Source organism: Oncorhynchus masou, chromosome 30 (genome assembly GCF_036934945.1).
Source record: "Oncorhynchus masou masou isolate Uvic2021 chromosome 30, UVic_Omas_1.1, whole genome shotgun sequence".
Lineage (NCBI taxonomy): Eukaryota > Metazoa > Chordata > Actinopteri > Salmoniformes > Salmonidae > Oncorhynchus > Oncorhynchus masou.
Genome location: NC_088241.1, coordinates 50,004,206 through 50,018,673, shown reverse-complemented (window position 1 = coordinate 50,018,673; position 14,468 = coordinate 50,004,206). Strand labels below are relative to the sequence as shown.

Genomic DNA, 14,468 nt, shown 5'->3' with positions numbered 1-14,468 from the left:
ACCAATTATATGCATAGTCGAGCATCTTTTTGTGACAAAATATTGCGCTTAAAACGGGAACGTCTTTTTATCCAAAAATGATATAGCGCCCCTAGAGTTTCAAGAGGTTAAAGGAACCATCTCATGCACAGTTCCTCATATCAAGACCAACCATGGCAGTGAATTTATATATACAGACTATGCCTCTACACACCGATTTTTGGTATGGTGTATGTTTCGACCCCTATCTCTCCCGTCCATCTTTGCGCCTCTTTCCTGTATTGTAGGTCAGTGACACAGACAGCAATGTTAAAAACTGCTCCCCTATTTTACTCTGCAGGTCAGAGTGACACAGACACCATTGACTCTGTCCTCTCCCAGGACTCCAGACTGGCTGACCCTGCTCCTGACCCCACCTGTGTCATTGTGACCCCAGACCTTTTATCAGCACTCTGCGGCCTTCTGGCCAACCTGTTAGCAGTGCTACCGGAGTTCACCCTCTCAGCCCTCACACACAGCCAGCTCTTCCAATCACTGGCCAGGTCAGAGGTCAAATAAACACTATTGCACTAGTCTCACTATCCCAATTACTGGCCAAAACAAATAGTCTTTGGAGCACTGGCCATCCACAATACAATTTACAGTGCTGAATTTGTCCTGTCCGAAGGGATGAACTTAAACCCTGTTTCTGTTTCCTGTGTGTTCTAGTTTGGTGGACGCAGCAGCCATAGAGAGATGTCTCGGTGAGCTGAAGACTAACACACTTCCAGGAGACCAGGAGGACATTAAACGGCAGGTAACTGGGTTACATCATTTAGTACCAATGAATGCTTCAACGTAAGATTCACATTATCTCTATCCAGCATGTTGTTGTAGTGAGAGCAGCACAGGTTGTGTAGGAGGGTTGAGGCCCATGAGAACCCTGTGGTTGAGATGGTGGCAGATTGGAGAGTGACACGAAAGGGGTGATTTCATGCTTTCACTTGGTAGGAAATATTTTGATTTCACATCTACCCACTGACACTGCCTCAAGATGTGTGTACGTATCAATTTGTTTGTGTGTCTCTCGTCCCCCAGGTCCTGACCCTGCTCAAGTTCCTGTCCAGCTTCTCTAAGTTCCTGAAGTCATGTTTCATTCTGAGCTCAGATCTGATTGGTCAGATGGACTTCCTGAAACCGCTACTGGCCAATCTCTTTACTGTCCTCACACTTGATACCAAGGACTTGGGTAAGAATCTCGCTTTTGGGATAGGAATGACTCTCCACCTAACCGTAGACACAACATGTGTACTGTCACCATTGACTGGACATCATGGTTACAACCGCTATAATACCATTCTTATGGCAGGCATCCTTACATGGCATTGAAAGTCAGGCCACTTTCTAGCTGAATGTATCATAATGAAGTGGTGTTCAGTGTTCTGTCATAATCTGAAGTCATAATTAAAAGTGTATAAGATCCCCAATGGAAGCTTGTAATAATCTATTCACACCTTTTGTTGGTATCTTGTTTAATGAAGGCCTCTTCAGCTTCTCAGCTCGTACTCCGATCTCAAGTGTGTGTTTTCTGGACCTCTCAGGCGATGGTACCCGTGGTGCTGTGTGTGTTTGCTGGACAGACGTGTTGATGCTTCTGGCTACTGTGGTGAGGCGGGATGGCTCTGCAGCCTACCAATCTCTCTCTGCTGCACTAGGGAGACGCTGGAACACATTCACAGGTATACACATACAGCTACTGACTGTGTGTTGGACATATGCTAGGACCTCAGGGAGCATGCAGTACATCCATCGTTCCTCCTCATCATCTTCCTCTCTGTGTCTAATGGGGCTGCAGGGAAATCTGATGATCCCTGTGAAAGATTAATGCTGTGTGTGTGTGCATTTGTGATTGATTACATTGTGTGTTATGTAGACAGAAATGCCTGAGGCGTGAATGAGTCACACTGTCTGTGTAAAGGGATTTCAGGATTTAGTTTTACTGGGCTGCAGGATGTTGATTCATTCATACAAAAGCAAAATATCCACGAACCCATTTCGTGTGTGTGTGTGTGTGTGTGTGTGTGTGTGCATACGCATCCAGTATGTGTGTTAATCTGCGTCTATCTGTGCCTACCCCCAGCCACGTTGTCAGTGTGTGTGGACCAGTCGTTCAGTGACCCTCCCCTCCATGCTGCGGTACTACAGTTCCTGTGTGTCGTCCTGTCTGAGGAGGCCAAGAGACGACCCCTAGAGGTCACCACCCTGAACCCGGACCTCCAGCTGACCCCTCTGTCTGAGGTCCTGAACGGCGTCTCCGGTGGACAGCTCTGTGAACTATTACTGGAGGTAACAGAATCTGACATGCACGCACGCGTGCGCACACACACACACACACATTTTGATTGGTCTAAAGCAGGGGTAGGCAACTCTGCTTCTGGAGTGCAGCAGGCACTTCATGTTTTTGATTTAACCATTCTGGAAGACCTGGTGTGTTGCATTTAGGCAATCACTGAACTGATCAATTAGCTGAGTTGGTCAGGTGTGGTGCCTTGCTGGAGCAAAGAACAGGGTTCCCTACCACCGGTCTAGAGCACTGGGATATTAGATGGATTAACATGTTGTCAATACTCTGGAAGTTTCGGTCAGGTTTTGTATCACCTGTTGCATTGTTTTGTGTTGTCAGAGTTTTGAGAAGCGTGCGTTCCAGGACCCAGTGAAAAAGACGACAGCTAAAGCCCTCATGGCTCTACTGGCCTGCAGTTCCACTGCTCAGAACCACGCTGCTCAAGGTACTGGAACACACTGGTCAGAACCACACAGCTAAAGGTACTGGAACACACTGGTCAGAACCACACTGCTAAAGGTACTGGAACACACTGGTCAGAACCACATTGCTCAAGGTTCTGGAACACACTGGTCAGAACCACACTGCTAAAGGTACTGGAACACACTGTTCAGAACCACACTGCTAAAGGTACTGGAACACACTGTTCAGAACCACACTGCTAAAGGTACTGGAACACACTGGTCAGAACCACACTGCTAAAGGTACTGGAACACACTGGTCAGAACCACACTGCTAAAGGTACTGGAACACACTGGTCAGAACCACACTGCTCAAGGTACTGGAACACACTGGTCAGAACCACACTGCTAAAGGTACTGGAACACACTGGTCAGAACCACACTGCTAAAGGTACTGGAACACACTGGTCAGAACCACACTGCTCAAGGTACTGGAACACACTGGTCAGAACCACACTGCTCAAGGTACTGGAACACACTGGTCAGAACCACACTGCTAAAGGTATTGGAACACACTGGTCAGAACCACACTGCTAAAGGTATTGGAACACACTGGTCAGAACCACACTGCTAAAGCTACTGGAACACACTGGTCAGAACCACACTGCTCAAGGTACTGGAACACACTGGTCAGAACCACACTGCTAAAGGTACTGGAACACACTGGTCAGAACCACACTGCTCAAGGTACTGGAACACACTGGTCATAACATTTACATTTAAGTCATTTAGCAGACGCTCTTATCCAGAGCGACTTACAAATTGGTGAATTCACCTTCTGACATCCAGTGGAACATAACAACACTGCTAAAGCTACTGGAACACACTGGTCAGAACCACACAGCTAAAGCTACTGGAACACACTGGTCAGAACCACACTGCTCAAGGTACTGGAACACACTGGTCAGAACCACACTGCTAAAGGTACTGGAACACACTGGTCAGAACCACGCTGCTAAAGGTACTGGAACACACTGGTCAGAACCACACTGCTCAAGGTACTGGAACACACTGGTCAGAACCACACTGCTAAAGGTACTGGAACACACTGTTCAGTAGAGCTCATTTACAGTAGGATGGGCGTAATACTCTAGCCTCTACCAAGAGGTCTGTACTTTTATGCAACAAGAGGTAGTGAACAAACGCGCCCTGGTCCGGCTATTATACCCTAGGAGTTATTGTTGTTGTGATTGGCCGTTCTCTCACTGTCTCTGTGTCTGTGTGTAGCTGGTTTGATTGACAGCTGTGTGGAGCAGATGAAACTGATGCACAGCCACCTCCACATGGAGTCAGTCAGACCTGGCAGAGGAAGGAGGAAGGTGAGCCTTTACACACTTAACAACACCATAACAACATGTTTTCATTGTCTCAGCCTTCCGATGATGTGTGCTGTGTTGGTATAGGCTATTAGGTGATCTTGTCTTGACTGAAAATGTGTCTAAGATGGAGATGGTGCTATCTGTTTTTGGTTAGAGTGGATCATTTAACAAGTTGCATCTTCTCCCCTACCAGGAGAGCTATATGAAGGAAATAAAGATGTCTCTGGAAATCCTCAGGAACAGTCTTTACCAGAACAGCCAATCGAAAGTGAGAACCCTGCCGTTTTAATCCGCTCCTGATAGGTTTTTAATGAAAGCCATTCTACTGGTGCTGACTGTGTCTGGAATGAGATTTGGCCCTAACGATTATGACTCTGTTGAGGTCTGAGTGTTTTTATCCTCTTAAACGTCAATGTAGAATGATTGGCCATATTGGCTGCTCTAAATGTCATAGACAGTAATTGCCTCATCCACTCAGCAGTAGTTATATTGAGATGGGAAAGGACCTTCATGTATTTGTTCATGTAATTGTGGACTTTGTACTTTACATCCTTGTGTGTTTCTATGTGCTTGGTTATCAGAATGTGTTGCCAATCACTTAACTTATGAGTTTGTCATACTGTCAATTAGTATGTGTTCATAATATTACATCCAAATATTATCCAATCGGGTGGATATTGTGTGTGTGTGTGTGTTTCTCCTCAGGCTGTGGCCACTGACTGTCGATTGGCTGCTGTGCTGCATGCCCTTTGGCCTTGGTTCTTATTGGATGATGTTGCTATGGAGGCGGTCCTGGAACTGCTGTGTGTCTACACAGCCAACTGTACCACAGGTGTGTGTGTGTGTGTGTGTGTGTGTGTGTGTGTGTGTGTGTGTGTGTGTGTGTGTGTGTGTGTGTGTGTGTGTGTGTGTGTGTGTGTGTGTGTGTGTGTGTGTGTGTGTGTGTGTGTGTGTGTGTGTGTTGTTCAGTGCCTGGCCCATGCCTTCCATTCCCCCAGTCTGTGGTCAGGGATCTGACTGAGTCATACACTCTCACACACACTGAGACCCATTGTCTCTCCTGAAGACCATTTACACACACTTTGTTCCACTGTGTAAGCCTAGTGCCAATCACAATAGGGTCACTGTGCTAGAGCAGGCTGCATTAAATCATTACTATGAGTACAGTACTCTAGGCTGTGGACCAGCGGGGTATTCACAAGGGGATTGCAATGCATCACTATGTCTCCTGAGGCATTGATATTCTAGTCTGTGTGAGAAAGAAACAGAGGTATGCTGTAAAACGCAGGCTACACAACTTACAGCAAAATGGAGAAAGAAGTGCTGTAAAGGGTAGAGGAAGTTTAGCTTTGATAAAGCTGTTTCCTTCCAGGTTCTCTAAATATGGGTGTTTGTAGCGTGCCAGTTACATTTACAAGCTAGAGGGTTATTATGGGTGTTTGTAGCGTGCCAGTTAGATTTACAAGCTAGGGGGTTATTATGGGTGTTTGTAGAGCCCTAGTTAGCTTTACAAGCTAGGGGGTTATTATGGGTGTTTGTAGAGCCCTCGTTAGCTTTACAAGCTAGGGGGTTATTATGGGTGTTTGTAAAGCGCCAGTTAGATTTAGAGGCTAGGGACTATTATGGGTGTTTTTAGAGCCCCAGTTAGATTTAGAAGCTAGGGGGTTATTATGGGTGTTTGTAGCGTGGCAGTTAGATTTAGAAGCTGGGGGGTTAGTATGGGTGTCAGTAGAGCCCAAGACACTGTGTCTCTGAGGTCATGGAAAGTGAACCTTTGAGCAGAGAGTGACATAATGCTGTTTGTTTTGTACCTGTGATTGTCTCTGAGATGCTACCTTTGAAGTGTGTGTGTGTGTGTGTGTGTTTTTTTGCTCTACAGCCACGCTTAAGCTCCCGCTGTGAAGCAATACCAATCAGTCATGTCGAGCCCAGCGTTTCCTAAAGGTTAGCCTAACAGCAGGTGTGTGTTCAGACTGCATGAAGCCGGCCTTTAAATTACACCTACAATACTAGCTTTCACAGACTTCAAAACAATCTCGACATAATATTCTCACTTTAATGAAGCCTGATTAAGAACATTTTGAGTTGTGAATGCTACACTATTTGAGAAAATGTACATGAGTGTACAAAAATTTAAATGCAATAAGTGACAATTTCAAAGATTTGAATGAGTTACAGTTCATATAAGGAAATCATTCAGTTTAAATACATAAATTAGGCACTAATCTATGGATTTCACATGACCTGGCACGGGCCATGGGTGGGCCTGGGAAGGCATAGGCCCAGCTAATCAGAATGAGTTTATCCCCACAAAAGAGCTTTATTACAGACACAAATACCCCTCAGCACCCCCTCAGATGATCTCTGCGGGTGAAGAAGCCGGATGTGGATGTCCCAGGCTGGCGTGGTTACACATGGTCTGCGGTTCTGAGAAGAGTTGGACTTACTGCCAAATTCGCTAAAACGAGGTTGGAGACGGATTATGGCAGCAAAAGGAACTTTCAATTCTCTGGCAAAAGCTCTGGTGGACATTCCTGCAGTCATCATGCCAATTGCATGCTCCCTCAAAACATGAGACATCTATGGTATTGTGTTGTGTGACCAAACTGAACATTTTAGTGGCCCTTTATTGCCCCCAGCACAAGGTGCACCTATGTATTAACCATGCTGTTTAATCAGTTTATTGATATGCCACACTTGACAGGTGGATGGATTATCTTGGCAAAGGAGAAATGCTCATTTATATAGCTCTTTCAGTAGCTCTTACATCAGCAGATGTCACAAAGTGCTAATACAGAAACTCAGACTAAAACCCCAAACAGCAAGCAATGCAGATGTAGAAGCACAGTGGCTAGGAAAAACTCCCTTGAAAGGCAGAAACCTAGAGAGGAACCAGGCTCTGAGGGGTGGCCAGTCCTCTTTTGGCTGTCATGTGGAGATAAGTCTACATGGCCGTTAATGCCAGATCGTTCTTCAAGATGTTCAAACGTTCATGCTGTAAATGTCTACAACATTGATTGTAGAGGGTTGGCTTTTCGTAGCCGAGTATTCAGTGGTAGAGAGAGGGAGAGTTGAAAACAGCAGGTCTGGGACAAGGTAGGCCGTCCGGTGAACAGGTCAGTGTTCCATAGCCGCAGACAGAATAGTTGACGGTGGAGCAGCAGCACGACCAGGTGGACTGGGGACAGCCAGGAGTCATCAGGCCAGGTAGTCCTGAGGCATGGTCCTAGGGCTCAGGTCCTCTGGGAGGGAGAGAGACTTAGTATACTTAAGTTCACACTAGACACCAGATAGGACAAGAATATTTCACCAGAAAGGACAGACTGACCCTAGCCCCCCTGGTACATAGACAATTGCAGCATAGGCTGAGACAGGGGAGGGTCGGGGACACTGGCCACGTTCAACGATACCCCCGGACAGGTCCAGGCAGTATTTAACCCCACCCACTTTGCCAAAGCACAGCCCCCACACCACTAGAGGGATATCAACAGACCACCAACTTACTACCCTGAGTATAGCCCACAAAGATCTCCTCCATCGCATGAGCCCAAGGGGGCGCAAGACCGAACATGAAGATCACGTCAGTGACTCAATCCACTCAAGTCCTGTGTAGCACAAAAAAGCCTGGCACGATGTGAAGCACCCCTCCTAGGGATGGTATGGAAGAGAACTAGTAAGCCAGTGACTCAGCCTCCGTAATAGGGTCAGAGGCATACAATCCAAGTGTAGAAAGGGGAGCCAGCCAGGCAAAGACAACAAGGGCGGTTCATCACTCCAGTGCCTTGCCGTTCGCCTTCGCGCCCCTAGGCCAGACGACACTCAATCATAAAACCTACTGAGGAGATGAGTTTTCAGTGAAGACTTAAATGTTTAGACTGAGTCTGCGTCTCTCACATGGATAGGCAGACCATTCCATAAAAATGTACTTCTATAGTAGAAAGCCCTGCCTCCAGCTGTTTGCTTAGAAATTCTGGGGACAATAAGGAGGCACTGCATTTTTTGACCGTAGCGTAAGTGTATTTACTGCAGGACCCAATCGGAAAGATAGTTAGGAGCAAGTCCACGTAATGCTTTGTAGGTTAGCAGTAAAACCTTGAAATCAGCCCAGGCTTAACCAGGATACCAGTGTGGAGAGGCTAGCACTGGAGTAATATGATTCAATCTTTTAGTTCTAGTCAAGATTCTAGCAGCTGTATTTAGCACTAACTGAAGTTTATTTAGTGATATATCCGGGTAGCCGGAGAGTAGAGCATTGCAGTAGTCACATCTAGAAGTGACAAAAGCATTGATTTGTTTTTCTACGTCTTTTTTTTTTTTTTTTTTTTTTTTTTTTGCAATGTTATGAAGATGGAAAAAAGCCAGTCTTGATATGTTCGTTAAAGAGAGATCAGAGTCCAGAGTAACGCCGAGGTCCTTCACAGTTTTATTTGAGACGACTGTACAACCATCAAGACTAATTGTCAGATCAAACAGCAGATCTCTTTGTTTCTTGGGACCAAGAACTAGCACCTCTGTTTTGTCTGAGTTTAGAAGTGAAAAATTGACCTATGAAAACTGTCTGAAACACAGGCTTCCAGGGTAAGCAATTTTGGGGCTTCACCATGTTTTATCAATGTACAGCTGTGTATTGTCCGCATAGCAGTGAAAGTTGACATTGTGTTTCTGAATGACATCACCAAGAGGTAGAATATATAGTAAAAACAAAAACGGAACCTTGAGGAACACCAACACTTAAAATAGATTTGTCAGAGGACAAAACATCCGCAGAGACTAACTGATATCTTTCCGACAGATAAGATCTAAACCAGGCAAGAACTTGGTTTAGATCGGCACTAAGGTTTAGGAGCATGACGACAGATGCAGAGCCTTGGTCTGACTCCATTAAAATGACCAACTTCACAAGGGCAGTCTCAGTGCTATGATGGGGTCTAAAACAAGACTGGAGAGTTTTGTATATATTCTTTATCTTCAGGAAGGCAGTGAGTTGCTGCGCAACAGCTTTTCCCCCCCAAAAATTGAGAAATGAGGTATTCGATATATGCCAATGAGTAAAAATATATATATATATATATATATATATATATATATATATATATATATATATATATATATATATATATATATAATATTCTGGGTCAAGGTTTGACATTTTTAGGAGAGGCTTTATTATTGCCACTTTTAGTGAGTTTGGTCCATATCCGGAGGATAGGGAGCTGTTTATTATGTTCAACATAGGAGGGCCAAGCACAGGAAGTAGCTCTTTCAGTAGTTTAGTTGATATAGGGTCCAGTAGGCAGCTAGAAGGTTTAGAGGCCATGACTATTTTCGTGTCGAGAGATACAGGATTAAAAAACTTTAGTGTCTCCATTTTATCATAGGTCCTGGCAGTTCTGTGCAGACTCAGGAAAACTGAGTTTCGGAAAAATGTGCAGATTCAAAGAGGAGTCCGTAATTTGCTTTCTAATGATCATGATCTTTTTGTTGAAGTGACTGCCATCCTCTCTTGGGGAATGCTGCTTTTTAGTTAGCTTTGCCACATTTAATGAAAATGTGATTTTTGATTTTTTTTTCTCTCAATTAGGATGGAAAAGTAGGTTGGTAGGGAAGCAGTGAGGGCTCTTCGATATTGCATGGTACGGTCTTTCCAAACTAGTCGGAAGGCTTCCAGCTTCGTGGAGTGTCGTTTCCGTTCCATTTTTCTGGAAGCTTGCTTCATAGCTTGGGTATTTTCTGTATACCAGGAGCTGACAAATTTTTGTTTTTAGAGGTGCAATGCGACTGCATCTACGGTATTACGCAAGGTTAAATTGAGTTCTTCAGTTAGGTGGTTAACTGAATTTTTTACTCTGATGTCCTTGTGTAGGTGGAGGAGTCTGGAAGGGCATCTAGGAATCTTTGGGTTGTCCGAGAATTAATAGCACAGCTTTTGATAATCTTGGTTGGCGTTTGAGCAGATTTATTTGTTGCGATTGCAAACGTTGTAAAATGGTAATCTGATAGTTCAGGATTATGAGGAAAAATATTTATATCCACAATATTTATTCCACGAGAAAAATTAGATTGAGGTATGACTGTGGCAGTGCGTGGGATGGAAGACATGTTGGACAAAACCCACTGAGTCAATGATGGCTCCGAAAGCCTTTTGGAGTGCGTCTGTGGTCTTTTTCATGTGAATATTGAAGTCACCAAAACTTTTAATATTATCTGCCATGACAACAAATTCTGGCAGGAGTTCAGGGAACTTTGTGGGGATTGCTGTATATGGCCCAGGAGGTCTGTAAACAGTAGCTATAAAAAGTGATTGAGTAGGCTGCAAAGACTACAATCTCAAAAGAAGAAAATGCAGTCTTATTTATTTAAATGGTTTATGCTGTCGTAAATGTTAACAACACCTCCGCTTTTGTGGGATGCGTGGGGGATATGGTCACTAGTGTAACCAGGAGGAGAGGCCTTATTTAACACATAAAATGAATTGGGCTTGAGCCATGTTTCAGTCAGGCCAATCACATCAAGGTTATGATCAGTGGTTAGTTCATTGACTATAACTGCCTTGGAAGTGATGGATATAACATTAAGTAGTACTATTTTGAGATGTGAGATATCACAATCTCTCTCAATAATGACAGGAATGGAGGTCCATTCCTGTCATGTAAAGAAAACTATTTGTTTTTGAGAAATAAGCTTTTTGTCCCATATGGAACATTTCTGGGAGCTTTTATTTCAGCTCAGTAAACATGGGACCAACACTTTACACAATGTGTTTTATATTTTTGTTCAGTTTAGATTATTTGTCTGCTCTAAAAACATGAATTTTTCACTTTCAGACTGGGCTGTAGATTAAGACCCCAAAACGATTTTAGACGCAATGTTCTTAGTTTAGCGAAGCCTGATGAAGACAATTTAAAGTTGTGAATGCTACACACTTTTTGTGAAATGTTATTATTTTGTCAAAGACATGCATTTTCCTTGATCTGGGTACCCATCGGCAGGCAACCAGCCCCACTCCTTGTGAGACTACTCTCTGACCGACACACCTTGTTAATACGGAAGAAATACTACAGGATCTATCAGGCCTCTCACCACAACCTCTCACCTGTCCTGCCTCTCATCACAACCTCTCACCTATCTATCAGGCCTCTCATCACAACCTCTCACCTATCCTGTCCTGCCTCTCATCACAACCTCTCACTTATCCTGTCCTGCCTCTCATCACAACCTCTCACCCATTCTGTCCTGCCACTCATCACAACCTCTCACCTATCCTATCCTGCCTCTCATCACAACCTCTCACCTATCATATCCTGCCTCTCATCACAACCTCTCACCTATCCTGTCCTGCCTCTCATCACAACCTCTCATCTATTCTGTCCTGCCACTCATCACAACCTCTCACCTATCCTATCCTGCCTCTCATCACAACCTCTCACCTATCATATCCTGCCTCTCATCACAACCTCTCACCTATCCTGTCCTGCCTCTCATCACAACCTCTCATCTATCCTGTCCTGCCTCTCATCACAACCTCTCACCTATCATATCCTGCCTCTCATCACAACCTCTCACCTATCCTGTCCTGCCTCTCATCACAACCTCTCACTTATCCTGTCCTGCCTCTCATCACAACCTCTCATCTATCCTGTCCTGCCTCTCATCACAACCTCTCATCTATCCTGTCCTGCCTCTCATCACAACCTCTCATCTATCCTGTCCTGCCTCTCATCACAACCTCTCACCTATCATATCCTGCCTCTCATCACAACCTCTCACCCATCCTGTCCTGCCACTCATCACAACCTCTCACCTATCATATCCTGCCTCTCATCACAACCTCTCACCTATCATATCCTGCCTCTCATCACAACATCTCACCTATCATATCCTGCCTCTCATCACAACATCTCACCTATCATATCCTGCCTCTCATCACAACCTCTCACCTATCATATCCTGCCTCTCATCAAAACCTCTCACCCATCCTGTCCTGCCACTCATCACAACCTCTCACCTATCATATCCTGCCTCTCATCACAACATCTCACCTATCATATCCTGCCTCTCATCACATCTCACCTATCATATCCTGCCTCTCATCACAACATCTCACCTATCATATCCTGCCTCTCATCACAACCTCTCACCTATCATATCCTGCCTCTCATCACAACATCTCACCTATCATATCCTGCCTCTCATCACAACCTCTCACCTACCTATCAGGCCTCTCACCACAACCTCTCACCTGTCCTGCCTCTCATCACAACCTCTCACCTGCCCTGTCCTGCCTCTACACCTGTCTGTCAGTGTCAATAATACTTGATTTGCTACTTTTTTCCTCTCTCTCTTTCTCTCCTCTCCCCCCAGCTTGTAGCTCTCTGTGTTGTGGTTTGGCCTCTGGCCCCCGAGGGCCCCCAGGTGGCTCCCTGATGCACTGCGTCATGAAGCTGGCTTCTGGGGTTGCCCCCGACAACAGCCCTGTCCAGCAGCTGGCCTTCTCCCTGCTGGCCAACCTGGCCATCAACAAGGACTGTAAAGGAGTCCTGCACAAGGTAATGTACTACATTATTACCCCTATTATACATTACCCTTACACTCCTCACCAAACCTGGCCCTGCAGAAGGTAATATGATTGGAGACGGTGTCAATGTGACTACTGGTTAAAAATGTGTCTTTACTGTAAATACTGTACATTTGAGTCTCTACACTCTGTAAACTTTAACAAAGCTCTCAATTTTCAGATGTCTTTCTCAGTTTCAATCAAAACCTGGCTGAATCTAATTTTTCTCTCTCCCTGGTTGTCACTCTCCCTCCAGAGTAACTTCCTGCAGCCGTTCCTGTCCCTGCCTGTCCCTAAGCCAGGCAGTAAGACGGGTGCTGGGGGGCTGTTGGGCCTGTGGCTGAGGCTGCTCCTGAGCGTCTCCTTCGGTGAGGACGGCCAGCTGAGTATCCTGAGGCTGACTGGAGCCCTGGACCTCCTTGCTGACCTGGCGGCTACGCAGCCCCAACGCCACCGTCACTATAGCAATGGGAGCAGGCCCATCACCACGACGGACAATGCCCTCCTCATCCTCCACAATGTCTGTTTCAGCTCTGCCAACAAACCCAAAGTTCTGGCCAACGGTAGGGATGGAACACAGGGTATACACATGGATGTTTTATCAGAGAGAGTGAGACAGGGAGAGATGTTGAGAAATGGTTTCTGTGTTTAAATTGCCCTATTCGTACCCTTGCATCACGTTGTAAAATGTAATCTGATGACATCTTAGGGGTCTTCTTTTGAATTTGGGTTTTGTTCTTTCCAGTGGAAAGCTTTGGCTTCCTGTATGCGTGTGTGAATGTAAAAGGTGGGTGTTTGAAATGAAATGGAAGCTGTTAGGTCTTCTCTTTTGATACTTTGTGCTGAACTGTAACAGGAAACGATCTGAAACAGGATGTGTGAACAGAAGTGGTCTTTGTTTCACCATCACACCCTGTCAAACTCTCTTGTCTTTGCTAATGATGTGTCATTTTATGAATGGGAAATGTTTTATTTTCAGGAATAACACTATGTCCAACATGAATTTTATGTCCCTGTCAAGATAAGGCCATGAGGGTGCTGGTGTCCTGTCTGGACAGTAAAGAGGCTGAGGTTCGCTCTATAGGGGCCTCGGCACTATGGGCCCTGCTCCACAACTACCAGAAGGTACACACACACATAATTTTTAGAATCATAAGAGCTCATTTATATGAAGTACAGCTCTCTCTAACCTGCTGTTGTGATTCCTCACCTAAGGCCAAGACCACTTTGAAGTGTCCCTCTGTCAGACTCAGGGTGCATGAAGCCTATAAAGTTGCTAAGAAAGGTAAAACCAGACACTGAATGTGCTGAAAATGTTTGATGTGTCACAGTCCTGTTGTTATTGTGCTCTATTGCCTCAATTTGTGTGTGTGCCTATCTTGTTTTGTCAGATGCAGAGAAAAATCCTGACATCATGAACACCTACCTGTTGAAGTGTCTTGAGAACTTAATTCAGCTGCTGAATACCTGACTGACACATTGATGCAATCTGACAGAATGTCGACACCTGGAAACCTTATTTATATTTGAAGTGAATATGTGTGTGCAAACTTGATACGGTAGATATTGTTTTTAATGTCCCTACATCTTTTCTGTGATGTTTTTGTAGGTTTTGTACATATTTTGGGGATTGAATCAAAAATTAAAGTAAATAATGATGGAAGAAAAATAATGTCTGACTTTTATGCTTACAATATAATATAATGTTTCAGAATGACGTTCTGAACCTGATACCTTATAAGACAACTCCAAGATATAGCCTTGAATAAGTAAAATGATACCATTTCCTCTAAATGAGGCCTGTGTAGGAAATGCTGTCATTTTGAAATAGC

The 14,468-nt window shown here is 44.7% G+C and overlaps 1 protein-coding gene across 1 annotated transcript in view; it reads left to right on the top strand.

Moving 5' to 3' along the window:
* Positions 1–14,417, top strand: part of rttn (rotatin) — a 94,798-nt gene extending 80,381 nt beyond the window's left edge. The window contains 14 exon segments of the mRNA XM_064949230.1: positions 320–521; positions 688–775; positions 1,057–1,207; positions 1,560–1,697; positions 2,099–2,304; positions 2,642–2,747; positions 3,991–4,082; positions 4,276–4,350; positions 4,788–4,914; positions 12,444–12,628; positions 12,893–13,199; positions 13,658–13,761; positions 13,852–13,921; positions 14,028–14,417. Coding sequence (XP_064805302.1) covers positions 320–521; positions 688–775; positions 1,057–1,207; positions 1,560–1,697; positions 2,099–2,304; positions 2,642–2,747; positions 3,991–4,082; positions 4,276–4,350; positions 4,788–4,914; positions 12,444–12,628; positions 12,893–13,199; positions 13,658–13,761; positions 13,852–13,921; positions 14,028–14,107 — 1,931 coding nt within the window. The 3' untranslated portion in view covers positions 14,108–14,417.
* Positions 14,418–14,468: the final 51 nt, after the last annotated feature.